A 25,329-nucleotide genomic window follows, 5' to 3' on the forward strand; every position below is an offset into this window, starting at 1 on the left:
GAGTCATTCATCAGAGGACAAATCTTGCAGGGCACCCCCACTGGTTAATGAAGCCCTTAGAAGCAATGAGTTTGCAGGGGTGGAGGGCAAGGCAGATTACCCAGCAGGAGGAAATGTTTGCTTCAACAAAAGGGCTAGGGCAATCCTCGTGTGTATGAACCTGGGAACTCTGGATGCTATGGACAAAGTCTGGAACCGGTCTCGGTTTAAAAGTGTCCTGGCCTTGTGTGTACAATTCAAGAAGAACGTTAATAGATTAAGAGCTTTCAGAAAGGAGTTCACTAAATGCCTGAGGACTTCAAAATGTGTCTTACAGCAAGAGTTTCCAAAAGCTGAAGCTCTTCACTAGAGCAAAGGGAAAGGCTCACATAGGTGTAATTTAGGAGTACCTGCATTTGGAGAAAAACTTTGGAAGTGGGCTCTCACACAAATCTGTCTAGACAATTCACCTTAGAAATAAGGCATGTGGTTTCAGCAGAGAGAAGAAATTAACTGCTGGAAAAATTTACATAGAGCGGAGGGGTAGCTTCTTCGTCACTGGGCACAGTTTAATTAAACTTGGCTGGTTTACTCAAAGAAAAGCAATAGTTCAAACAGGAACAAATGCAGAGAAGCCCTTTGATCCACATTATACAGATGGCCATGCAAGATGATTCATTCTGGATATCAGTCAATGAAAAGCGAGTCGTCCCATGCTCTGTTCCACCTTCCCCCTCCATCCCTCAACACCAGGTCTCTGAGCAGTGGCAGCAAAGTGAAGCACCTCCAGTGTTGCCTTCCTCCACCCTGGGATGGAGAACCCGGAAACCACAGGAAGGGGAGAAAGAGATGGGCAAGAGATCTTAATTGCAAGAACTGAGCTTGGAAATTCAGACATTAATAGCATTTTTTTCTTGGGTTGCATAACTAATTGTTAAGCAAAAGAAGAGAGCAGATGGTAGGATCTAGAATAAATTCATTAGAAATCAAGCGTCTGATGGCCAGCTGGGAACTTCCTACTCTCAGGAGGCCAGAGAGAGCTCTTACAGAAGAGGGTATCACCCTCTGTCCATCCAAAAGAACTGGCAACACTCACCATCTGCCTTGCTCTCTTACACACACAAGAGAAGAAAGAAGAAACATAGCCTTTTTTAAAATACCTTATGATATTAAGGTCATTCCCATGATTAGGAGAGTGCTGAGTTTTCCTCACTTCTGGGGTTGAGTCCTGTGTGAGATCCAAACCCTTCGAGGCAGGCAGTGCCCCCTCCAGCTACCCTCCTGAGCATGTTGTCTCATGCTTTCGTGAATGCATCCACTGAGGATGCCGCAGTGACCTCTCTTGGCAAGCGATGAGCCTGTCAAATTGCAGGCATGTCTTTCTTCTCAAGCTACTCTTTGCATGATGTCTGCCAGGAGGTGCAAAAGTGGAATCAGCTCAAAAGCAGTGCTAATTGCCTGGAAGTTTGTCAGAATATTACCTATTCCTTACAAATAATAATAAAAAAATCCTCTGCCCATTTTTGTAGTGTCAACACAGCACTAACATAGCAGTTCAGCCAACAAAATTTGTCAAAGAGCCAGTTCAGATTAAACATGAAATATTTGATCCCTGAGCACTCAGATCTCCTGTTCCTTTAAAGAATCACACTCTGTTAGAGTCATCTTCAGTGCATCAGCCTCCCTTGACAATGATCTTAAAAATGCTAGCACAAAATTAAGATACAATCCTACAATGCTTGTACAAGCTGTGGAAGCTCATGCCTGCGTTTTCTTACTTCTCTGACCCCTCTGTTGTTCATCTAGGGCAGAAGGTGTATTTCAGCCATCTGAATTTTTTCACTCCAGGCTTTATCTAAGTATTCCTCTCACCATCCCCACCCTCCAGGCTTTATCGAGTTATTCCTCTCACCATCCCCACCCTGACCCGAAGGAAGTACTCTCTTTAGGACACCCTGCAAGTCACCAGTAGTGCTGCAACATGCCATCCACCTTTGTGTGGCTGGACAGGTGGATGAGGAACCTAGCCCATGCTCCCATCTGGAGATGCTTTCCAATGGGAAGGACAAGGAAGCACTGGAACAGGTTTCCTGGGGCACTGGCGGAGTATCCATCAAGTCTTTAAGAACTGATAAGGCTGGCATATGTCAGGAGCAATATAAGCACGGTTCGTTCTGCCTTCCAACCCTATTTTTCTTGATCTAGGGTGAAATTCTGCTCCTGACAAACTGTCATGAATATTTGCCTGTTCCCTGCATCCTGGGAAGCTGAGGAGACACTGTTTAGCAACTGGCATTGAGGTAAGCAGATTGCAAGTCACATTAATCATCTCGGGAGTCTATTGGGCCCTTACCTACTATTGTCCAGCTACTAGAGTCATTGGTATTGACTGACAATTGAATCTTCAAATCCCAAAATGAGCAACAGCTTCCAGACTTTCATAACTTGCATTATTTTTAGCCTATTACACAGTCCTTATGACTGATCTGCCTGGAGTGGCTTTGCTGTAAGCCCTGAGGGAGGGGAGAGGAAGGGGTTCATGGAGACATAAATTTCCATGAGTGATAAGCTGGCATCTGTTTTGAACAGCAAAATGGCAGCTCGTTGTGAAATCCTCTCAGAGCATACCTTTTAAATGCCAAACAAGCACAGGACCAACAGCACATAAAGAAATAATTGAAAGGCTCTGGAGGGAAGCCAAGAGGACGTGGCTAATGTTTCACCTAATCTCACCCCCTCGCTCGCTCTTCCCCAGCAGTCCAGCCGGCGGGACGCGAACCTCAGAGCTCCAGCAGGCAGCTGCTCCTTGACTGCCTGCACTGTCTGCCCTGCTGGCGGCAGGACAAGGAAAACAAAGCAGCTAAAAACATAAAGCAGGGAGAGATTAGGAACGGCGTGGCCGGGCGGAGAGCGTGCTCTCCCGTCACGGTGGGGCTGGGGCTGCAGGGCCTCCCCCGGGCCCTGCCCCAGCCCCGACCTCTCCTGGCAGGCGGCACCCGCAGAGCCACCCTGTGCTCGGCTGTGCCTCCTTTCTCCCTCCAGGAGAGGCCCGGCACCCAGGAGACCTGACATGGTGGTTCTTTCACAACAGACTGGCGTTAACGGGGGGAGCAGTGTGCAAAAAATTTCTCAGACTGTACTTTCCCTTTGAATAAATCCACTTTGACTCCCCAGCCTCCTGTCACTTGTCCTTCACATGCACACGGTCATTTACCTTCCCTGCCATGCCCACAGATGCTTTTCCTTTGGCACAGAACAGCTTCTTTTTCAATAATCTGTATTAAAAGTAATTATTCAGAGGCCCTTCCCAGTGGTCCGGCTCTGAAACTCCTGCTTTCCCGAGTTGCTTCCCATTGTGTCCTTACTTTACAAAATCAGCACCATGAACAAATGATACCCAGGATGCAGAGAGCTGCTGACCGCCTGCTCTCGTTTTGTGGCTAGCACTTGCTGGCAGGTCAAATCGAACATGAAGTTGACAATCCTGACTGCCAAGCCAAGAGAAGCACTCTGTATGCCAGAATTCAACTGAATCAGAGGTGAACAGTGTTAATTATTGATCGTATTCGCCTCAGTTCAAGTGAAGTTTTTAGGACTGACCTTTTACCTGCCTTAAAAACTGTGGTTAATGGCGCAGTAGAGCTGCAAAGCTTTCCAGTGGGTTTAGAAAAAAACTCTTTGTGCTAGCATCAACCTAAGAGACAAAAGTATTCCAGATCCTAAAGGAAAAGAAACAAGTCATAATTTTTTACTAGGTGCTGACCAAAAACTTGGAGTTTAAGTCATAAATCACCAGCAATACTGTCTCACAACATAAGCAGTAGCACAGCAGCAAAGCACTTGATGACCGGCAGCGAAATAGCAGTAGAGATCAGAGACTGGTAGGGGACTGGAAGCAAATGTGATTTTTCTTGTGAAGAATGTATGAACACACAGGGGAGAAAAGAACTAAAAATTAATTCACGGTTTGGCCAAAACCAGATTTGGAATTAAAATCAACTAAGTTTCTGAAGGTTTGGGTTTGTTTGTTTATTTGTTTACAAGATTTCTTTTTGGTCCGGCTGTTTTTCATTTTGGTTAGTTTCCTTTTGAGGCCAAAGTGATGAAACACTACAAGAAAGGAAGTTTTTGTGGTTTCTTGGGGCTATCCAGAAGCAGAGTAATGGAAAACCGGCAACAAGCAGGAAGGACTGGAAAGCGTGTGAGGGCTTTCCTACCCAAACTCTGCTGAGTTCTGCAGGCTGACGGTGTATATTGTGACATACAGACTCTTTCTTGGGGCTGTGCAGCTGCGTACAGACCTAGTGTAGGCATAGTCAAACGTCATGATAACCTCCTAGAGAGTACCGAAGCTGGATTGCCTTTGGAGGCACAGTGATCCACCCCTCCCCAACCACTCCCTTCGCGCTCCTTCAGAGGTGTCTAGTCTTTGTGCTGCATCAGCCACAGGACTTACCTTGCATCCGACCAGCAAGGGCTGGACACATGTTTCTGTGCTCTCTTCTCTGCTTGAGCACTCATATCATGACAGGAACCTTCTGGCCTTAACATAGGTCAGAGGCTGCATTAGCATTGTGCAAAATTGAGCCCATCTCCTGTAGAACTACTGTTTTTTAATTGCTCTTCTCAATGAAAACTTGTCAGTGCATAGAAAGTGCATGGCATGGCTCTGAATGGTATCGTGCTTAAGCTGTCTCTCTCTGTGTAGTCACAGGTACTTCCTGTAGCAAAAACATGCACGTGAGTCTATCGGTCTATCTAGTGATAATTTGTTTTACAGGCTAGTCAACAGAGTTTTGAACACAGCCAGAATTGTTCTCATCCAGCCACCCTGCACAAGCAAAAACAAAACAGAAAACAGAATGAGCTCCAAGCATTGGACTGGCCATGCCCAGTCAGGTCCACTCGGTGCACCAGTCATCAGCATCAGAACAGTGAAAAATGTTCAGGAACTCACACCTGTCCCTTCTGCAGGCAGGTACAGAACAGACAGGACATCAGGAAAAGGAAATGCCTAGAGACAGGCTTATACCCCGAGAAGAAAGTTTTACATTTTTTCTCATGTAATTTGTGGAAGTGTTTTGAGTAAAGAATGAAAATTACTTTCCCCCTCCTCGCCCAAGTGCAGCTGAAACCTCTGTTTTGTTGAGGATGCGTACTCCTTCTGCTCGTGATGCACATACAGCTGGCACCGCTTAGGTACGCCAGTGCTTTGTGGTCCGTAACACATCCCTCTTCACCACTCCTGTACACAGAGACGCAGGAAAAGCTGCCTTCACTTTGCAGAAGGAGGACTGATTTGGCTGAGGTCCTAAATCTCAGGCAGAGCTCAACCTATAAAGCCGTGGCTAAAAATTTAACCATCTTTTTTTTTTCCTCCTATCATTTAATATTCATTAAGTAGCTACTGACCAGATCTTCAGCTGGCTAAAGTCACCTTACCTGCAAATCTTTGAGGGGATGTTAGCCATTTTGCCCTGTGTCTGCATTTAACCATATAAATGTCAAAAGGATTTGCTCCTGGAGTTGTGCAGTCTTTAATGACCGTCCTTGTTTGTCCCCCAGCAAGCAGCAAAGGACATGTGAGTAAGTATCCACCAAAGGAAGGATGTGCAGGGGGGTAGTGCTGGCTGGGGTGGACGCAGGGGGCAGAAGGATGCCACAGAGGGGTTCAGCAGATCTCTTGCGGACCCTAGGGAGCTCTCTTGTCCCACCACCTATGCAGCACTACTAAATACAGCAGTGAAATGCTTGTGGGTCATACTGAAACTCCCTTTCCAGCTGGTGTACACAAGAAAGCCTAGTTTTTACACCACCCTCATACAACTAAAACAATAGCACAGGATAAATCCTGCTTTCCCTTATAGTCAAATAAATCTGAGATGACACTGTTGGTTTCAGGAGGGGAGCTCACATTCCTGCATCTTCCCACTCCCAGAAGAAAATTATTTTCTCTTCTTTAAGTAGTGAGCAGAGGATCCCAGCTGTGCCTGGAGCTATGTGATTAATCAGTAGCTGATGTGCAATACCATGAGAGCAAACGCTGGGGAGGGGCTAAAAAGTAAAAAAAATCATTTGGGGGAGAGGGGGAAGTCAAATATGATATTTTATTTCATTCCATTACTAGTTTGAAAAATAAATGTAACTTAATGCAACCTTCAATGGTTTCCTTTAAAAAGGCCAAACATATATAAATTTGAAAAGAGTTCTTTAAACAATTTTTAAAATACTTTTCAAAGCTGTTCACTGAGTTCAGTAAAACTGTCCAAATATTTTCAGTCAAATCAGGACCACATTTTCATCTTACTACATTAATCTCAAAAAAACTCCATTAATCTGAAAAAAAATATATCCATTTTGTATTGGGCGCAAAAAGCAGAAATGTTTTACTTCTGTGAATATCCTCAGGTTTTATACTGCTTTATTGTTCTTACACTGAAGGATGGAAAGATTTAATTTTATTCCCTCTTTGTAGACCTTCTGTGTCCTAATTTACTTGCACTTTACAAATTGAACCCCCAATCATCTATGACTGATTTCAGAATATTTCTCAAAGATGTGACAATGAAATTACTGGCAATTTTTAATCAATGCAACTAAATATATTTTACCTTTCAATCAGTCATCTGTTTCTTAGGCTGCCTGTTCAACTCAAATACTCAGCAAGCATTTTTAAGGGAAACAATTGTTTCCTAAAGATTCAACACCCTGTTCCATCTGCTATGGGTGGAAAAACTCAAGAACATAATTTCTGAGACCACCCAAAAAGTCATGGAGAAAAAGAAAAGGAAGACTAGAGTTGTGAACCTTCTTGTCATTTTTGTATTGTGAGTTTTATTTGTAAAGCTCAGAATCAGGCCATCTGAGGAGTTCACTGTGCTCTCTTGGGGGGGGGGGGGGGCAAAGGACAGGGAAATGTACTACAGAGCAGTATGTTTCCAGGTTTCTAAGCAAAGTTTAAGGCTATATTTCTTCCTATTCTGTCTGTGTAATGGTCTGCCAGAAGTGTAAGGATACACCTTTTTTTTTTTTTTTTCCTTTCCCAAGAAAGCTTTATGTATTTAGTCCATTTTTTAGCTTTTGGTACACATAGGGATTTGTTTCAACTGCTTTTTGTTTCAAGTAAATGTATTAAAAATTTTCTGGACAGAATATAAATTAACAGCTGGTTAAAAGATGTGTTTAATTATCTTCAGTAGAACTGTCATTTTTCCTGTCATCTGGTACCAAATGACACTGGACATTTTACTCTGTTGAAGAATGTCCTGCTTTTATCAAGTCAAACTCCAGTCACATTTTTCAGCAGAAAAGATAAATAGGAATTGAAGAGGGAGGACCCCATGTAAAGGAACCACAATTTATCAGTGTAAAACCTACAATAAATGAAACCAGTTTTCTCTGAACTAAAGCCTTTTAGCTATCAGAGGAGCTTCCACACCATTTTGTTATGCTAAGATACGTTCCTCATTAATCACTGCATGCACACGGCTCTGCGCTTGGTCACATGAATGGTCCTGGAGAGCTGTCCTCACATCCTTTTGTCCCTCCCCGAGCTTACAAGCCTTTCATGGGATGTTTAGAAAGGAGGAAGGACAGCAGGACACAAGTGTGAGAGTGCCTATGACAGGCTGGGCGTTACACGGTTCTGCTTTTCAAAAGGGTGGATATTTGCCGTTATTATACCCACTGGTTTGCACCACAGTTGAGGCAGAAACAGAGAAAGCCTGGACAATGAGAAGGGGACAAGAGACAGAGGTCTCTGCAAAGTAGTCCCAAGTAGTCAAAAACCCCAGGTGAGAGCTACATCCCAATCTTCTCCAGGGAAAGGAAGCAGTATCAAAGTGACCCAGCCCTTTGGGGGACCTTGTCCTTTCTGTAACTTTACAGGTGCTAGTGGAAATCTAGGTGAGTAGAAATCCTTCCAGCCCCAGTCCTAGATCCATTAAACAAAAGGTTGTCAGGTTGTTTGGTCAGTGGAGTTTTCAGGCAGAAGAGCAAGAGACACACTGCAAATAGATATGAACAGAACAAGAGCTGCACATATTGAACCAATTTTGTATTGCACTATCCACAGGGAAGTCTTAAAAGGCCTCGAACCACAAAGGTACACAGCCCTGCTGTTTAGTTGGGTGATGCCTCTTCATTGGTACAGAAATGAAACACTGGGAGCCTGGGCAGTCAACCCCAAAAAAGAGCTGCTTTGCTTGCAATGTGCAGGCTGAAATTGAGCCCTATGCATGCCTGCAGTTCTCTCTTACATCTGCAGATTGCTCTGAGATGCCCTGCAAAATGCATTCAGATCCACAGTTGATTCTTCTAAGGGTCAGTACTCCAGAGTGCCATAAACTCTGCATTTTGAAATGATTCTGTGCGCTGATCTGGATCATTTACCATCGGAAAGATCAGCTGTACTATATAACCCAAGGGTATTAATGGCATGGTGAGCTACTGTAGCTTTCCTATTGATTTTGTCTCACTCTGTATCTGCAGCTATGAAAGTAATATGCCATGCACTATAAGTGTCCTGATGGCTGCAGTGCTGGCTGGCAACCCGAGTGGGGACCAAGAGGCCAGGGCAAACAGGCACATGAGAAGCATCCTGGACAAGTGACACAGATGTGGGAAATGTGACCAGTAGTTATGGGATGGGAATAAAACATTAAAATCATGTTTAATTCTGTCTCTACACATAGCCATGTGCAAGGATGATGGCTCCCTTATTCTAAGGTTCAGTATGGTTACGTATCACCTGCAGACATGAGCTACAAGGGGAGGAGGGGGCACAGGATGGGCAAGAGGCAGAAGCACTGCCAGAGCTGTGGTTCTGGTCCCTGCCATCTGGGATGCCTTCACCTGGTCTCAGTGCAGGAGTGCATCCCTGCCCTTCCACCAACCTTGATATCCTCCCACCCGCCTTGTCCAAAAGTACACCTCCTCAAACTTCAGGAACTTCAGCGAGACCAAGCATCAGCTTGAAGAGTAGATTTCCCAAGCCCCAAAATCGTGGGCATCTCGCTGCCAAAGCCATTCCCAGAAGCCCATCAGTTCACATAACATTTAATATAAAAATCCCTCTGTAGATCTGAATGAAGCAAAGAACTTTTTTTTCCTCTCATTTGTGAATTCTAAAAGATCATGTAAGTTTGAAAAAGCTATTTTAAGCTCTGGCAAATTAAGAATACAATCAACCACTGAAAGTCAGTCAGGATGCTTTGTTATGACAGATTGCTTTTGGCTAATGAAAATATTTCAGCTTGAGTCTGACTACCTCAAACATTTTGAATGTTTTAAATACCATTAAAGGAAATTCTGAAATAAAATAATGATAAACCAAAAGTACTGAAAAAAACAAAGTGACAATTCAGCATTTAACAAACTACTTTATTAAACACACTTATATTACATAAACAATTATGCAGATTTTCCATGTATTTGTGAACCATTTCAGCATTGCTACAGCCGCACTCTCCATTTAAACAGAGTGTTTCTTCAGTTTCATGAAGCCCTAACTTATCTCATTTAGCCACATAGAGTTGAAACTACACAAACAGGAAAGTTTGAGAACATAATCATTGAAAGATTGAAAAAATAGTTTTGGATGACCTTGTGTTTTCTCTCTCTTCTTCCATTTTGCTCCAAGGAAAAAGACTTTTGTAAGAGCAACTCTTAAATGTGGTTTGGAGTTCAGTGCTTGCTTTCATTTTCACTTTGCTGAGCATTACAACTCCTATATTATCATTCTAGCCTGAAATGAATTGAACAACTTGAAGTGATTCTCATAACACTGAATTTGGGGCTGAAATTATATGACTTGTAATAATGTCAACCTTTTCTTAAAGTGAAACTGTCTTTCACAGCCATAATGGAAACAGGCAGTATCTTGAAAGGATTGTTCAATCCCTATGGACCGGATTCTGATTTCATGGATAACAATGTAAATCAGAGGCAGGAAAAACATTGGAGGTGTTAAACTACTAGTAAGAGTAGGACTGAATCCTACATTTTGAGATAAACAAATATGCACATTAAGAATTGTGTTCAGCTAGGAGTATTATATTGGAAGGAGTCATCTTCCCTTAAATTTATTAAGATCTATTACAGAATAAGAACAGGGGCTGGAATTTTGAGTTATTCTTGTACCTTCTGCAGCCTTTCTTTCTAGCAGATGCTGTTTGGTATCTAATTGCCTTGACCATAGATGCAGAAGAAAGTTAAAAGCAAACAGATAAAAAGTAATTAAATACATTGTAAGTATTCAGGAGTTGAATAAAAATAAAGTTCAAATTTGCTAAAGCTGAACAGGAGGAAAAAAAGCATATTAACACATCCACACAATGCCAAGACGGAAAGAGCCATTCTGAACTATGATGTTGCCTCCATAAAAAATCTCTGGAGACTTTACTCTTCATCTGGAGGAAAAAACTCTGAACAAAGAAATGACAGCTTAAGGTGTATCATCTTAAATGCACCAGGTGTGTGCTTCTACACAAAGTATGCAAAAATATTCTTGGCCTCTTGCCAATACTTCTTGCTTTCTCAGGAACCAGTCCCTCCACTGAATCAGGATGGCTGTGGGTTTTGTACACCATCAAGTAAATAGGAATAGGAATCACCTCACTAGAAGAAGGCAAGCATCATATGAGTTAATAATATATATATAATAATATATATAATAACAACGTAGTTCCAACTTTCTGTCTTCTCCACCAATGTTTCCCCATATCAATGTTATTAGCACATAATAATGAAGTAATTTTTTAATGGTTTTATATCATACAAGTTTTTTCATAAATTGTTTAATATGCCCTTGGTTTGGCTTGGTTTCTTGGTTTGGTTCAGGTTTTGTGTGTTGGGGTTTTGTTGTTGGGTTTTTTTTTTTTTGAAAGTGAACATGTAATGATGAAAGGAATAAATACAATCTTCTTGATTTTCTGTTGTCCCACTGGCTTGATTCCCTACTGTGTTACAGGAGATTTATGCCACTGTGCAGTTCTCATTTACAAGTGGTAGGTTTTGAGCATGTAGTCATTACAAATGAGTCCAGGAAAGTATGGTTATTATATGTACACATTGAGAAGATGATTTGAAAATGTTTTAGAAAATCTTATATACCAAGACCAACTGCCGCTTTCTCTCAGTTGCCTCACGTTAGTATGTCTGGGAAGTAGATGCTAAGTATGAGGAAAACTTACCTAAGTTAGTGACCAGTGGTATGCGTGGTTCTCACGGACCTGACTTGCATACAGGTGTATGTGGGTCAGGATGCCACTTGGTAAAAGTCAAGGAGGAAAAATTTTGGAAATGTTATAGCAAGTCATAACGGTATAGTGCCTCTGGAAGGTGTCAGAGTTGTTTGTGATATTTTCACAGATATGCCTTGCTGCTTTTGTCCTTGCTGCTGCTTACATGTAGGTGTGTGTCGGATGGATGGTAAAAGCATGCCTTCAAACTTCATACTAAAAGCACATTATTTATTCATCATTTTCCACCACTCCATTTTTGGGCTTGGAGGTTTTTTGTGAATGTGATTCTCATCTACAATTTCATTCTCAGTAGAAAGCAGAGCACCTTATCAAGGATCAGACATCCTAGCTCTTTATATAAACAATACATGCTTCTGATAAACAAGCAGCATGAGTGACTATATGGTGAATATTCTCTACTGTGAAGCCTAGCCTTACACCTCTCTCTCTGCTCACATCATGAATAACAAATGGGAGGACTAAGTCAGAAAAGAAGGTTAACCTAGCCAAAAAACCTAGTTTCCCAGAGGCAGTACTTCAACAAGCTCTACCCTTGACAACACAGATATGGGGAAAAGGGAAAGATAAGGGTTTCCGCAAACATCATTTGGCTTTTAGGAGGGTGAAAAAGGAGATGAAACACATTCTACCAGAGGCAGGGAGGGAGCGGCACAAGCAGCCAATTCCTGGTATCCAGTGCTCACAGGGACACATAGATGAGAGCCCCGTCCCACCAGCCTGGGAGCGGGGCGGCGCTTCTGCCATTTTATCTGAAAAGAAAGGATATGCTTGGCATAAAATTTTGGCAGGTGGAGCTGGGCTGGTTTAGCCAGACACCAAGACAACAATCACAAGATGAAGAAAAACAGTACGACTGGAAGTAAATTAATGTCTGTAATGCAAAGCAGTTGTAAGAGAAGATCCAGATTATTGGGAAGTGGGAGTGTGTGAGCAAAGGAGATCAGGGAGGTGCTGGAGATGGTGAAGGAGAAGAGAAGGCCTGGGAGGTATATCTTGGAAGTTGGAGTCTGGATTTTAGGGCTTTAGAATTTTTTTTTTTTTTAGAAAAACACAGTGGATGGGTGAAATAATGGAAATGAGGATATGGAAAGAGTAATGCTATTCTGTCAATCATATCCCATTTCAAAGCCTGGTTAAATAGGCATTTACTTATACCAAGTAGCAGTAGATGGCTGCAGCAGGCATTCGATAACCCTCAAAGCATTTTCTATCTATAGAAATGCACAGTGAAGGCTATTTAATATGGCCTTCATTTCAAATTGAGCAGATTAATTTAATAGACTGCAGCCTTTTGTCTAAGGACAAAGGCAGGAAACTGTGCAAAGCTGAATAATATGAAATACTCAGGAGTCTGCTTCTGGCTGGTACTTAAGGCTCTGGTTTACAGTTATGGAGTTTGGGGAAAATGCTGTACATAAAAAAAAAAAAAAAACCACAACAAAAAAAGAGCAGGAGGTGCTTTTCCCATATAGTGTATTACTTCCTGCAATTCATGAGAACTCTTTCCTTGTGCATAAAGGTCACCTTTCATTTATTTACCCTATCTGTTTGGTTTGCTGAAAGAGTGTCCTGAAAACATGTTAAACAAAAATATGAAAGGAAATATAAAAAGTAGGGGTAAAAGAGTGTGTCTCATGGCAGGACTTCTATAAATAATGACTATTAAAGGGAGTTGGCCATTGAAACTGCCCCACACAGAAATATCCTCATGGCACTACAGATCACAGACTGAAAAAAAATTGCATTTACTGACACTTAAATCCACAGGCTGACACTGCTCACTGCTATGAATGGCCAAAAAAACATGTGAGGATGTGAAGTGAGATGTGAAATTTTGCAGAGTAATGCTGTAACAGAGAGAGAACCTAAAGGAAAACCAGCAACCTAGAAAACAGGGGAGCAAAGATACTCATTTAAATGATTGGATGCATTCAAGAGCAAGTGTTACAGTATGTTTGCCCATGTCCCCATCACTGCTCTGTGCAGAACTACTTCCATCTTAAACAGACCCAAGATCCTAAACGACCCCAGCAGGTCCCAGCAGATGGCTGTGCAGTAAGATGGTGGTGTCACTGTAACCCAAATGTATGAGATGCAAGCAAACAAGGGAAGAGAGCATGAGATGGGACCAAAAAATTCTCATCTCATGCTCAGCATGGGGGATTTGGTGTGTCTGCCTGGAGTGCATAGCAGCAGGAAGCCTGCATTGGCCGGTGGTGGGATACCCAACTTGAGCAGCAGCAGCCAGCTGCAGAACCACAGCCAGCCTTTGAGGGGCCATGGGCAGCACTGCTTTTCTTTTGGCTGAAAATGAGTGATGGCGTTTTCACTTTGATGGAGCCTCTTTAGCAAACTCCCCCCACACCCTTGCTCAGCAAGGGAAAAATGTGATTGTAAGCAGTGGTTAGTGCAATTCATAAGCCCTTCCACAGCCAAGGGCAAAGAATTATATTTGCAACCACGCCTTAGAAACCCTGAACAAAATATGGCTTAAAACTAAACCTTCATCAGCTCATTTCCATCAGTGTTGCTGTATGTTCCCATGACTTGTGTACAAAAATGTGTTTCAAGTTGATCAGCAGTGAGATGCTGCCACTGGAGCTGCAGAGCCCTGACCCCAGTTGTCTCGTCATGCACAACTCACCTGTGGGTGTGGGGGTTCTCTCCTTCACTTGAGGTGTACACAGAACTAAAATGTTCTTCAGGGCCTCCCCAGCTTGCAACCCCTACCCAGAAGACCCCGAATGCTCAGAAATAATTAACCTAGAAGTCAATATCTTGGTGACCATCAAGAACTGGAGCAGGGCTGGAGCGATGCCAGCGAGGGACCTGGAGGAGCAGGGAGGACCACACAGGAGATCAAATGCTGCAGTCAGTCAGAATTGTGCAGGACACAGATCCCGGGGATGGAGGGAGGGAGGGAGGGAGGGAAAAAGCACGAGTGGGTGGTGGGTGAGCAGCTCTCCAGCACCTGTAACAGCAAAACAACTCAGGAGGCTCTGGCAGTAACACAACATGGATGTGCAAAGGTGAGGGAGCCCAAGTAAAGCAAGTTAGGAAAAAGTCTAAAGCAGGGAGACCCTCAAATTCACGACTAATATCAAGCCTGCATATTTTAGAAAGTGTTCTAAACATGAGATTTCTTCGGCTGGAGCAGTAGGGAGGGGACTGCCGGGGCATTATGTAGGAAAGCATTCAGCCCTTCCTATAGCCAAAGGTGCTAAGACCAGGCAGCTGAAAGGGATCTGCACAGCAGAAGGATATCGGGGTGTGTCAGCAATGTGAACAGCGAAGGACAATGCAGAGCTGCAACTCCCTTCCGCCCCTGCCCCCTCTGCCAGACATCCGGATTCCAGGCGCAAAAGGGCAAAGTCATTTTTTTTCTCCTTGAATAGCTTTTTGGGACTCTGGGAGGCTGCCCTTGAGACTGCCAAAGCCTCGCTGCTGCCCATATGAGCTGCTAGCACTAGGTTCAATTAATCATCCTCTCCCCGTGGTAACTGTAGTAGTGCTGGAACCAGACATCATGGTGAAATATCCTGAGCCTGTTTCCTTTCTCCCTGTTATTTCTGTAACACAGCTGATGGGGTCTGTCACTTGCAGGTGAAGGAGTTGTGACTCTGCTGTCACTGCTGATGCATTACAGAACGTTACATATATCCTAGCTGCATTTTTTCCTCCTCTTACTTTTCCTCAATACTTTTTTGACTAAAGTTCTGTTTATTTAAAAAATAGAAAGAGGATTTTTTTTTTTAATTTAGTGGAATTTAAACAAAAAAATCCCTGATGCTCAGTTGACCATTCAGGAGATTCCTCAGACAAGCAAACATGCAACCTTGCTCTACAGCACATGTGAATGTCTTGGGATTTCTACCTTCTGGAGACCGGACCACTTCATGGTATGCAACACCTTCACCTGGAAAGCATAAAATATTATTAATCAAAGTCTTGAAGAGATCATGAGGTCCTGACCTGGTAGCAGGGGAATAAAACCTGGCAGTACTATCACGCAGATACTTTTTTTATTTACTTATTGAAGCGCTGGGATAATAAAAAATACGTATGCCTTCCTGTTTACTGCATTTTTAAATAACCATTCAGCATTGCTTTTATTTCTCATTTAATTTGAATAAGTTTTATGAGTTGCTGTTGTGATGTGAATTTTTTACTGCTGCTATTGTATATGTTACTGTCTTCAGGATGCAGAATTCCATAAGAAAAAACTTTTGAAATAGGTTTTTGGTTAGCTAGTTCTGACAGGTACTTAGAGCTGCCGTAGTCCAGAGTTTTCCCTGGGCTTTCTCGCAGGTCTACACACCCATGATCAGCCCACCTTCTCCTTGGCTGTGCAGTCCTGGCTGGAGGAAGCAGCAACCCGGTGTTCTCAGGAGGTGAGTGTGTATTGCCTCCATATGCCTCAGTGAAGGGGACACCTTGCAGAGATCCCAAGATGCGCATTCAGTCCCTTGCTGTGAGAAAAGGCAGTTTTCACCCTATTATCCAACATGGTAGAAACAGAAGCCCAAAAAAATCCCATTTTCGAGTAACCATGGCTTCACAGTTACTAGCAACACAGAGCTCTAAAATAACGAGAAAAGGCATGGAAGGAAAACTAGAGAATAAAAATAATTTAATAACCTTTTTAATAATAATAAAATAACCTTTAAAATAATTTTATATATATATAAATAATAATTTTAAATCATAAAAAAACTTTTAGAAAAAATCTCCCAGGAGCTGGGACTAGATGGCAATCCCAATTTCCACTTAAAGTGTGGGATGCAGAGGGAGTTAAGAAGCCTGTCTGTTATGTAGGAAGGAAGCATTTTCGTAAAAGAAATCTATTATTTTTCATTCCATTGGTACTGGGCTGTGGCCTGAATCCAAGCCAGGGACCCGTTCACAGAAAGAAATTAGAAGGCAGAGCCAATAACTACGCCAGATGATTCTTCCAGCTCTGTAAGCATGCGGCCAGCTACAGTTGGGTGAAAACTGCAAGCATGTTGGGAGGACCTTGCAGCATGCAAGCTCATGGAGGTATAAGGCCCATGGAATCAAACATAATAAATCACTGTTCATTATTAAACAAGACTTAGAATTAGATTGAGCTCAACTGGACAGTGGGGACCAGGGCTGTGACAACAGTAGTTGAGGCAGCTGTGTGCCCTCTGAAAGTGCTTCAATTTGACCACACCATTTTCGCAGGATGTTTGAAGTCCAGTAAAACCAGTGAAGCCACTAGAGATAAAGAGAAAAACAAGTGTCCCTACCTTGGAATCAGGATAGTCTCTGCCATTGTCTGTTTATGGGTTTATGTGCATAGACCCACATTAGAAAAAACACTAAGGTCCTTAATTCTGATTTTAGGTTCCTAATTTATGCCGATTTCCTGAAAATTAAAGGTCTAAATCTTCTGTTCATTTTGACTTGTGGTACCCAAAATTGCTCAAAAAAAAATCAGTTTTACTTTATTTTCTCCACTGGAAAATTAGCTATGCATAAGAATCCTATTACTCATTTTTGGGTTTTGTTGGGTTTGGGTTTTTTTTCCTGAAACTTAGTTGCCTCTGATGGAATATTTTTTTCCTCTGTCAAAACATTCTCACTCAGAATCAAAGCATTCTGCCAGCACGAACAAAACCAAAGGTGAGCACTGCAGCTCCTGACCCTCGGGTCCTGCCTTACACACAGCCACAGAAGAAGCCTGGAGAAGAGAAGGTCTGGAGTTTGGCTGCTCCCCTAATGCACTTCATTTTGCATTTCCTATCTTCACACGTGGCCAATTCCCAAATGGTCAAAGGGGTCACATAATGGAAACTGAGTACTAAAATAAGTTTCCCGTCTAACAGAGGTCTATACCTTGTGAAAACACATTCCACAGATAGGCTGGCTACTCACAGCAGAGAGGACAATGACTTGTTAAATGTTTTAAAGGCATATCATCTTCCACTTCCCAGTGGGAAACTGTGTCTATAACTTTAATATTATTCCGTGTAATTGACATCATCCACTGCTGATTTTTGTCTGCAAAACCTTTCAGAAAATCTCATGGGGGTATGAACAACATCTGTTAATTATTTTTAAATATGAGATGTGCCTGGGTTGACCCTAGCTGAGGGGTTTCTCCACAGCAGCCTGGACAGGCATAGCCAAGAGGGGTTGCTGGGAGAGGGCAGCAAGTGTGCAGGTTACCACAAAGTGCAGTTCACCCTAGGGAATTGCAAAGAAAGATGGAGACTTCTCCACAGTGAGATGGACTTCCACTCCTTTTGATCTGTGTGCAACTGCTGGTGAGCGAAGGAATAAATAACGCAGCCAGCAGAAGATGCTCATCTGCTAAGATACCCTAATCAGTTGTGGCCACATGTGCTCAGTGTCCTTGGAGCTGCTGAGACCAGCGGGGTCTGTCACACTTCTGGACATGCCCTGAAATAGAGTAGAAATGATCTAAAGGGCAGATCCCCCAGGACTGATCCACTGGCCCCTGTAGTCCATGCCCGGTACTCTTCTTGTATTGACTCTACCTCTGCCAATGCTCTTCATCTGCATCTTTATCTCTACTCAGCTTACCTAACGAAATTCTGTTCCTAAATCCAAAAAATCTGTGTTCCTTGGTATGCACATGAATGCTCTTCTTCGCAGGCACAGAAAAGTTCTGCTGCCGCATTCACGTTGCAGCATACTGCCTGTGTCTTCAGTCCAGGATCCCATTTAAAAAGGGATTCTTGTTTGACTCGCTCCGTAACTTCACTTGTTACCTTTCCTCACAGGCTTTACTGTTTCTTTGACTGCTCTCTGCTGCCTCAGCTGGGACCCTTTCTCTTCTGGCCATCTCTGAGAGCAGGATAAGAGAAAAAGACATACTGTTCATTCATCTCAACTGCAGACACAAGAAAAAACGTTAATGTCTCTGCTGGCCACAGGGATATTCAGTGCTGTAATTGGCAAGCCTTAATTTATTCTTATTTTTAATTGTAGCTTGATACTCTGCCTAGTCCTCATATTTAGAAGCCAGTTAACAACCATTGGACAGGAGAATAAGCAACTTATTTCAACAAAAAAGCTATTAGCTTTACAGCTCTGGCATAAATGGGTAACAATTCGGGAGTAAATGACCTGCTGTAGTTACCAACGTCAATTTCCTTTTTGTTCTTTTCTCTCTTGGTTCCTCTCTCACATTTGTTACTTTATGTATCTTCTTCTTAATTCCCCTTCTCATCTTTTTATTTTTTGTTCTAGCTTAAGAAAAAATCAGGGATGTGCAAGTATTTTCGTGCAAGTATTTTCCTGTGCAAAGGTCACACAGTCATTTGCATCAGACTTCTCCTTTAAAATGAGACAACTTGTGTTCATCTGACACCGGCAGCAGCAAGTAACAGATAAGAACATGCACAATTGGAGGCTGGGCACCCTCCCAGGCGGGCTGCACACACCCACCCTGGCCACCAGCTGTGATCTCTCCCACCCAGGACATCTGCAGCATTTAATGATCTGCACCATTTAATGTAGGGGTTTGTGATAAACCCAAGTCCCTCAACAGACCAAGCTATGGAGCCTAATACACAGTTTATCTTTCCAGGCAGTCTTTTCTTGTTCCAAAGCAGTTTAGTGATAACATCTGCAAACTCTAAGGCTGTCATTTCAGCTGCATGTGGCTCTGCTTTCCATGCTGAGTTTCCACTTAAAGGTCTGCTCCTGACCACCTTTAAGGCTTCCATAAAATTCCACAGTAAGTTGGTCAATGATTTAAGCTCCCGTTCACAGAAATCACATTCTTAAATCTATTTAGCATGATGTAATGCCTGTACACTCTCAAAGAGTCAAAGACAGTAAGAACACCATTTTTACAAGAATAAGGCATACTGGGTAGATCAAGGAATCTGTTCGTCAGTCCCATCCACGAATAATGGGGTGAATATTAACAGCAGAGGGTTCAGGGACATTTTATGGTTGAATGCTGGTGAAAGAGTAACTCCTCTCTCTTTCTGGCCTAACGAATATTTAATTCAAAATGTAACTGCTCCTACAGGAGAGACTTAATAGCTCGGTACATTGAATATTCACCTGAGATACATATATCATGGGCTTTAGTTCCTTCCCTGGACAAGGAAAAGCCCATGTATTTGAATGTAGTAAAGCCAGAAGTTCAGTGTGGACCTTTGCTGTCCCAAAAGAGGACTGCAAACACTACCATAGCTTTTTTACAAGGGCCTCATGACCTCTGCAAAACAAGCAAAGGAAAAATCCCCAAGCCATTCTGTATTCCTTTAGTCTTTGGTGGTTAGGAGATGAGGGGAATTGCAGAAAGAGGATATAAATATAAAATTATATAAAACAATTGCTTGACAAACTCATAATTTTACTGTTATAGCTAGAAACATTTTATTTAAAAATACTGGCAATTCTTGCCAGCTCTCAGCCATGTCTGCAGTCAGGCATTAACAGCAGCTGGAGCCAATAAGCATTTCACGGCCATCTTCAGACACCTTGTGCCTCACCAGTCATCCACAGCACGACAGTGTACCAGCCTACCTGGCCGTCAGAGACTGCTACCCTTGTTGTGCTTCCCCAAAAGCATTTGAAAGGTGCAAGTCTCACTCTGCATCAAAGCCAAATGTCAAAAACCTAAAAACCACTGACAGAGTGTTCCCCACTGTACAACTGCAGCTGTAGTACCCTCCCCTATAGAGCAATGCTGAATTTCATTCGGGGACGTCCAAAAAATTGATTAGTGAAAACATAAAATGGACAGAGAAAGCTATAAAAGAAACCACTGAACAAAGCAGAGCCATAAGGAATCAATCTCTATCATTCTTTCCACAATTGTGATCACAATAATAAGCAACAATGAAGTACTGGAGTCATTAAGTAAATTGGCAAAATTTGTGAGGTACAGTTTCACTGACACGCAATCTCCTTGTCAACTTTTCTATACTAATGTTAAGGGGGGGGGGGCGGTGCTTAGTAATTCTTTTTCCTCCAGCTTGTGGAGAAAAAATGGGAAAGACTGATCTCTGCTCTGCTCAGCTGCAAGATGTTAATGGTGAGGTACCTGTACAGTCAAAACTGCAGACCCTGCTCCACCAAACCCACCACAAGTTCCACTTCCCTCAAATTCCAACTGCACACAGGGTCTGGGAGAGCAGGAGCACTTGTGCTTCACCACTCACAATGAGCTGTTTCTGTGCAATTGAGTTACACCAGGTTTAAAGAGCTTTAGCCAACCAGCCCAGCCCAGTAGAATAGTTTTTGGCTGCCCAGTTTGACATGACAAATAATCACTAGTGAATTATCAGCGTGAAAAGTCTGTGATCAGTTTTTGGGTTAAAATTCTCTCCTCTGAGATACCTCAAAATACTGCTAATTAAAACACTGGTAGAAAACCGGAATATTTCACAAGTCATCTGGAAGCAGAGAAAAAAAATTAGAGCAAGTGACTAGTGTTCTTATGTGATTTCACATTTTTAAAAATAATTTTAAAATCTCACGGTAGTGTAAGACCTAAAATCTGCAGTGGGGGACTTGTGGCCTACGGAGAAGGCCCTTTGTATAACCAATACCCAGCAGAAATCCACATTTACAAACTGACTTGCAGGCAGTTGCACAAGGGAGCTGGGGTTCACATCTCCCAGCACATTTTTGTTCAGCCGAGGCTTTCTCACGGACATAAGATCCACTGCAACCAGCTTTGAAGTCCTGTGCACACCTGCATAGATTACAAAGAAGGGAAGGCAGGTCCCTCCACACCCAAACTGTAAATTAACAATGCAACAAGTCAAGTTAAGATATGCCCTCCAGCACCTTGTTTTAAAGTCAGACCAATGGCTGACAATCTCCTGATACACTTAACCCTTTCCCTGGAATTCACACCCAGTTTCCAGCCTTGTGAAAGAAGAAACAAACTTGTAGGAATAACTGCGTGATTTATTTTTTTTTAAAAGTAAAGTATCGGTTCAAACCTGGGCCATCTGCTCTAATCCAAGACAGGAACTGAATCATACCCTGGTTTTTTTCCGCACAAAACAGATGGAAGTTACCCCTATACTAACTCAATTTCTGCAGAGTGCCTTGTATAGCAATAGTGAATATGTCAGAGGTTGAAGAGAGCCAGCCTTTGCCTTTCCATTTCACCTGTTTGTCCTGGAAGGATCCCCTGCTATGGGTAGGTCATGGCAATTACTGGGGGGTTTTCTCCAAAACCTTTCAGAAGGTTCTGCTCATCCACCAGAGAAGCATGTCATCAGTAACTATAGCTTCGAAAAGGGCTTTTAACTGAGCCAAGAACAAGTACACTCACCCAAACTGCCAGACCTCCTAGCCTTAATGTAACCACCTTCCTTACTTCATCCACTTTGTCATAGCCCGCCACTAACTACACTCATCACTTCCCATCACTTCATACCTAATGGCAGGTGAGAACTAATTCCTGTACCATCTGTAATGCTAGCCTTCTCTGGACCTAACCTCCTCTTGACCCTGTCACCTCACAGCTCCTATAGCTGTAGGGAACACGCATGTGAGAACAGAGGACACTGCTGGCCTCCCTGGCACGATTTCTGCAGGGGAGAGTGCCCACTGCGACTCCGTGCTCCAGCACCTCCTTTACCTGCCCTGTGCAGCACAAACCCAGGCCTATGCTCAAGCTCAGGCTTGTGAGCACCCTCACAGCGCGGACCCAAGCAGAACTTCAGGCACAGGGTGGAGGTACCAAGAGGCGTGCTGGGGACAGGCAAGCGGTGTATCCCACCTTGCTGTAGCCAGCAGCACAAGGACAAGCACACATCCACTTACAGAGGGTTCAGGGTACCACCGGACTGGGCAAGCCACCTCCATGTCCCCCACCTGCTCTTCCAGGGAGCCCATGCAGCCTGCTCTGATCTGTGGTGCTGCCTGGTGGCAGCCCTGCACCCCAAGGAGAGAGGCTGGAGGCATTTAGGTTGGGCTGCCATTTTACAGTATGGACCTGATGGTGCAAGCTGCCACTGTCCCAGAGGTGGTAACATGGAGCCAGAGAGGGACCAGACTGCGGTTCATCCCCTGCTCCAAGCACCAGAACCCAGCGATGACTTCTGTGCCCAGGTGCTGGTACTTACAGTAACACCTGACATACTCCTGACCAGTGACAAGAAAGATCATCCAAGTATCCAGCCGTACTACAGGAAAACTATCCTCATCTGCCTGCTGTCAAGGATATATGATTCAACTGCCAGGTGCTAGAAGGCTCTGCATTTGAGGTGAGTTCAGATAGAAGTCAGGAGGTGCGGCCTGTGTGTGTCTATATATGCTTTTCAAATCTTAATTGAACTTTTCACATTTGGATATTCTTTGACTGTTTTGGGGAAAAGAAAAAGAAAAGGAAAAAAAAAGATAAAAAGAAAAAGGAAAAGAAAAAGAAAAAGGGAAAGAGAAAGAAAGAGAAAGAGAAAAAGAAAGAGAAAGAGGAAGGGGAAGGGGAAAGGGAAGGGAAAGGGGAGGCAAGGCTTCACTTTATCGCCCTCTTCTATCTGTCTCACACACATCTCCTTTGTTACAAACCCATTAGAAAGAGACCCATCCATGTTTTCCATAAAGTAGGAATAATCTATTAAAATTTTAAAAGCTGATTTTCAGAAGCTTCTTCTCTCAGTGGAAAACAAATGTACCTCTGATAAACATTACCTCCTCATGTATCTGTATTAAATGATTTACCTTAATATCTAAATCCAAGCTCTTTGGTGCATATTCTTAGCTGCATGAAAAGGAACTAAATATCCCAGGAGACTTGCAAAAAAGGAAGAAAAAAGATTAAGGAATGGCAACCACCAAGAGTATTAAAGGATGTGAAGAAAAAAGAGAGAGAGAAATAGGACTCAGCATCTTCAGATGAAAGCTGAACTGTGCCTTCCATCCAAAAAGCACCAGGTAAGGAGAGCAAACCATCAGATTGCCCAATGAGTGTAGGAAAAGGAATAAGGAAGACAGAGCTGATTAACAGGAGGGATGTGAAGAAGGACTACTGCAATCCATGGTGGTGTCTTTATTGCTTTACAACAATCTTGAATTCCAGGTTGCTTTTCCACCCAACGTACTTTGCTGTTCAGATGTAGATTTTTTGTTTGGTTGGGTTTTTTCCTCTTACAATTACACAACAAAGCTAACTAGAATAGTCAATGTATGTCTATTCTGCAGCACTCTGAAATGTTATCGCTGTTGGGAAGCAGATAATGTAGGGAAATGTGAACAGTTTGGGGGTTGTTTGTTTGTTTGTTTGTTTTTTCAAAAAAGGAGACAAATAGGCAGCCCTCCGGGTCAAGCTGGGACTCACCCCATTTTAGGGTGAGGTTCCAGGCACTCTGTGCCTCCTGTCTCCTATAAAAAAACTTTTTCTATTTCAGTTTGCTTTCATAAAATGTACATAAAGAATCCAAAGCAGGGCACACAACACACACCCCCCACTATCCCTGGGGAAATCACAAGTAACAGGAGAGTGACAAGGCCCTACACCCAGGGCATGAGATCAAAAGGAAAAGGGCCCAGATAGGGAACATTTGGTATGTAGATGAAAAGCCAGTAAGCTAATGACTTGTTGCCTAATAAATTTCTAAAGACTAGGACAACAAAGCATCCCAAAAGCTTCCTCTGAGATGCCAGGATGAGGAATGGCATTCAATATGGTTCCAGTGGATGGAAGCTATCAGTTGTCTTTCATGGAGTGTGAATAATGGGCCATATATGATTTATTTAAAGGTGTGCTCATGTTTATCTGAGAAGACCCTTATTGTTGACTTGAGGATGTACTAAATCCTTAAATGGGTGATATAGGGAGTGTGCTAATTGTCCAGGCACAAGATATGTTAATGTTGTTAACTTGAAGATATACTAGGTCCTTGAATAGGAATGTGCTAATTGTCCAGGTGTGAGAAATGTTAATGAGTTCCCGGAAAGTTAATGAATAGACATGAGTGACTTGTATAAAGAGGGGGCTGAAAGGTTCCCTTGGTGTGCATGACTTTGGAGGAGCGATCCCTCATGTACCCAGCGCTGCCGACTAAAGATAACCTCCGCTCACTCGAATATTGGTGATAGATTCTTTGAATCAAGTGCTAAGTGGATTTTTAGGTTTTTTAATGAGTACGTCTTCAACCCAACAACAGATCAAAAAGGATGTGCACATAGATTCAAAATAAAATTTAAGATGGATGGATGTACGTATGTATGAATAACAGAACAGAATGAATGCAATCAGCAGTGCCCAAATGCTGTTTGATCAAAAAAATTACTTTTAGCAAATTTTGTCAGATAATGCCAGCACCCTCCTTTCTGCTCCTTTGCTTTTCACCTTTTAACTCAAGAGCCCTCTGTCATCAGCATCTCAAGAATCCACATCTCGGAACTCTCTCAATGACAGAACATAGTGCATTAGCAATAATAAGCACAACACTGAAATGACTGCCATGATACTGATTTTCTCGACTTAGTTACACAGAGAGTGCAACAAACACGTAATAGATTACTTTCATTTCAAAGGAAAGGGCAACTTGATCTAATCTGATAAGTGACTGAAAATAGCACTAGGGAGTGTCTCTCTTATTGTAATTCACTGAACTCATACCACTTGGCTTAGTTGGAAGAGAAATAAAGATCCTCTGACAGTATTGGGGAATATGAACTTTCTAGAGGAGAAGCAATCAGTCCTCCTCCCCTGAGCTAATCTTAAAGGGCAGAGTACCTATACACTCAGTAGAGAGGTATCTCACTGTGAAATATTGACACATAAACTGAGCGAGGTGTAATTACTTGCCCTTGAAGGCCATTGCAAGTAAAGGCTTGGAGTTCCTCCTGCCAAGAGTTCACGCTCCCTTCAAGTATATCATGAATTTAATTGACCTGGTTATCTCAGAGATACAAAACCAACCAGTGTTTATAGAACCATGGCTCAGAGGAGATACTACCCTGACTGTGTTGGGGTGACAGGGCTCCTAAACCTCCTTACTTCCACTTTCACTCCTCAGCCAAATTTCCACTCCCTCTCACACTTCCATATATAAATTCTCTAGTGTTTTAAAAACTTTTCCGATTAGGCAGACCCTCAGAAACCAGTTTTCAG

General features: G+C 42.8%; 1 protein-coding gene and 1 long non-coding RNA gene across 3 annotated transcripts in view; one reads left to right on the plus strand and one right to left on the minus strand.

Annotated features, from left to right (window-relative positions):
* The first annotated feature begins 1,908 nt into the window (after positions 1-1,908).
* On the plus strand, positions 1,909-3,633 carry LOC119149671. Of its 2 annotated transcripts, none has more exons than XR_005104814.1 (3): positions 1,909-2,064; positions 2,185-2,279; positions 2,569-3,633. It is a non-coding gene; the product is annotated as an uncharacterized LOC119149671 (long non-coding RNA). The 2 variants fall into 2 exon arrangements; XR_005104818.1 differs by having other exon boundaries at positions 2,735-3,633.
* Positions 3,634-10,862: 7,229 nt separating this feature from the next.
* Positions 10,863-25,329, minus strand: part of LOC119149656 — a 65,780-nt gene continuing 51,313 nt past the window's right edge. Inside the window, exons 3-6 of the mRNA XM_037391178.1 lie at positions 15,562-15,712; positions 15,118-15,159; positions 11,168-11,992; positions 10,863-10,934 (exon numbers count right to left, since the gene is read on the minus strand). Of these exons, the coding sequence (XP_037247075.1) occupies positions 11,826-11,992; positions 15,118-15,159; positions 15,562-15,712 (360 nt within the window). The 3' untranslated portion in view covers positions 10,863-10,934; positions 11,168-11,825. The remainder of the gene's footprint in view (positions 10,935-11,167; positions 11,993-15,117; positions 15,160-15,561; positions 15,713-25,329) is intronic.

This window comes from Falco rusticolus, chromosome 1, assembly GCF_015220075.1.
Source record: "Falco rusticolus isolate bFalRus1 chromosome 1, bFalRus1.pri, whole genome shotgun sequence".
In the NCBI taxonomy this organism is placed as follows: domain Eukaryota; kingdom Metazoa; phylum Chordata; class Aves; order Falconiformes; family Falconidae; genus Falco; species Falco rusticolus.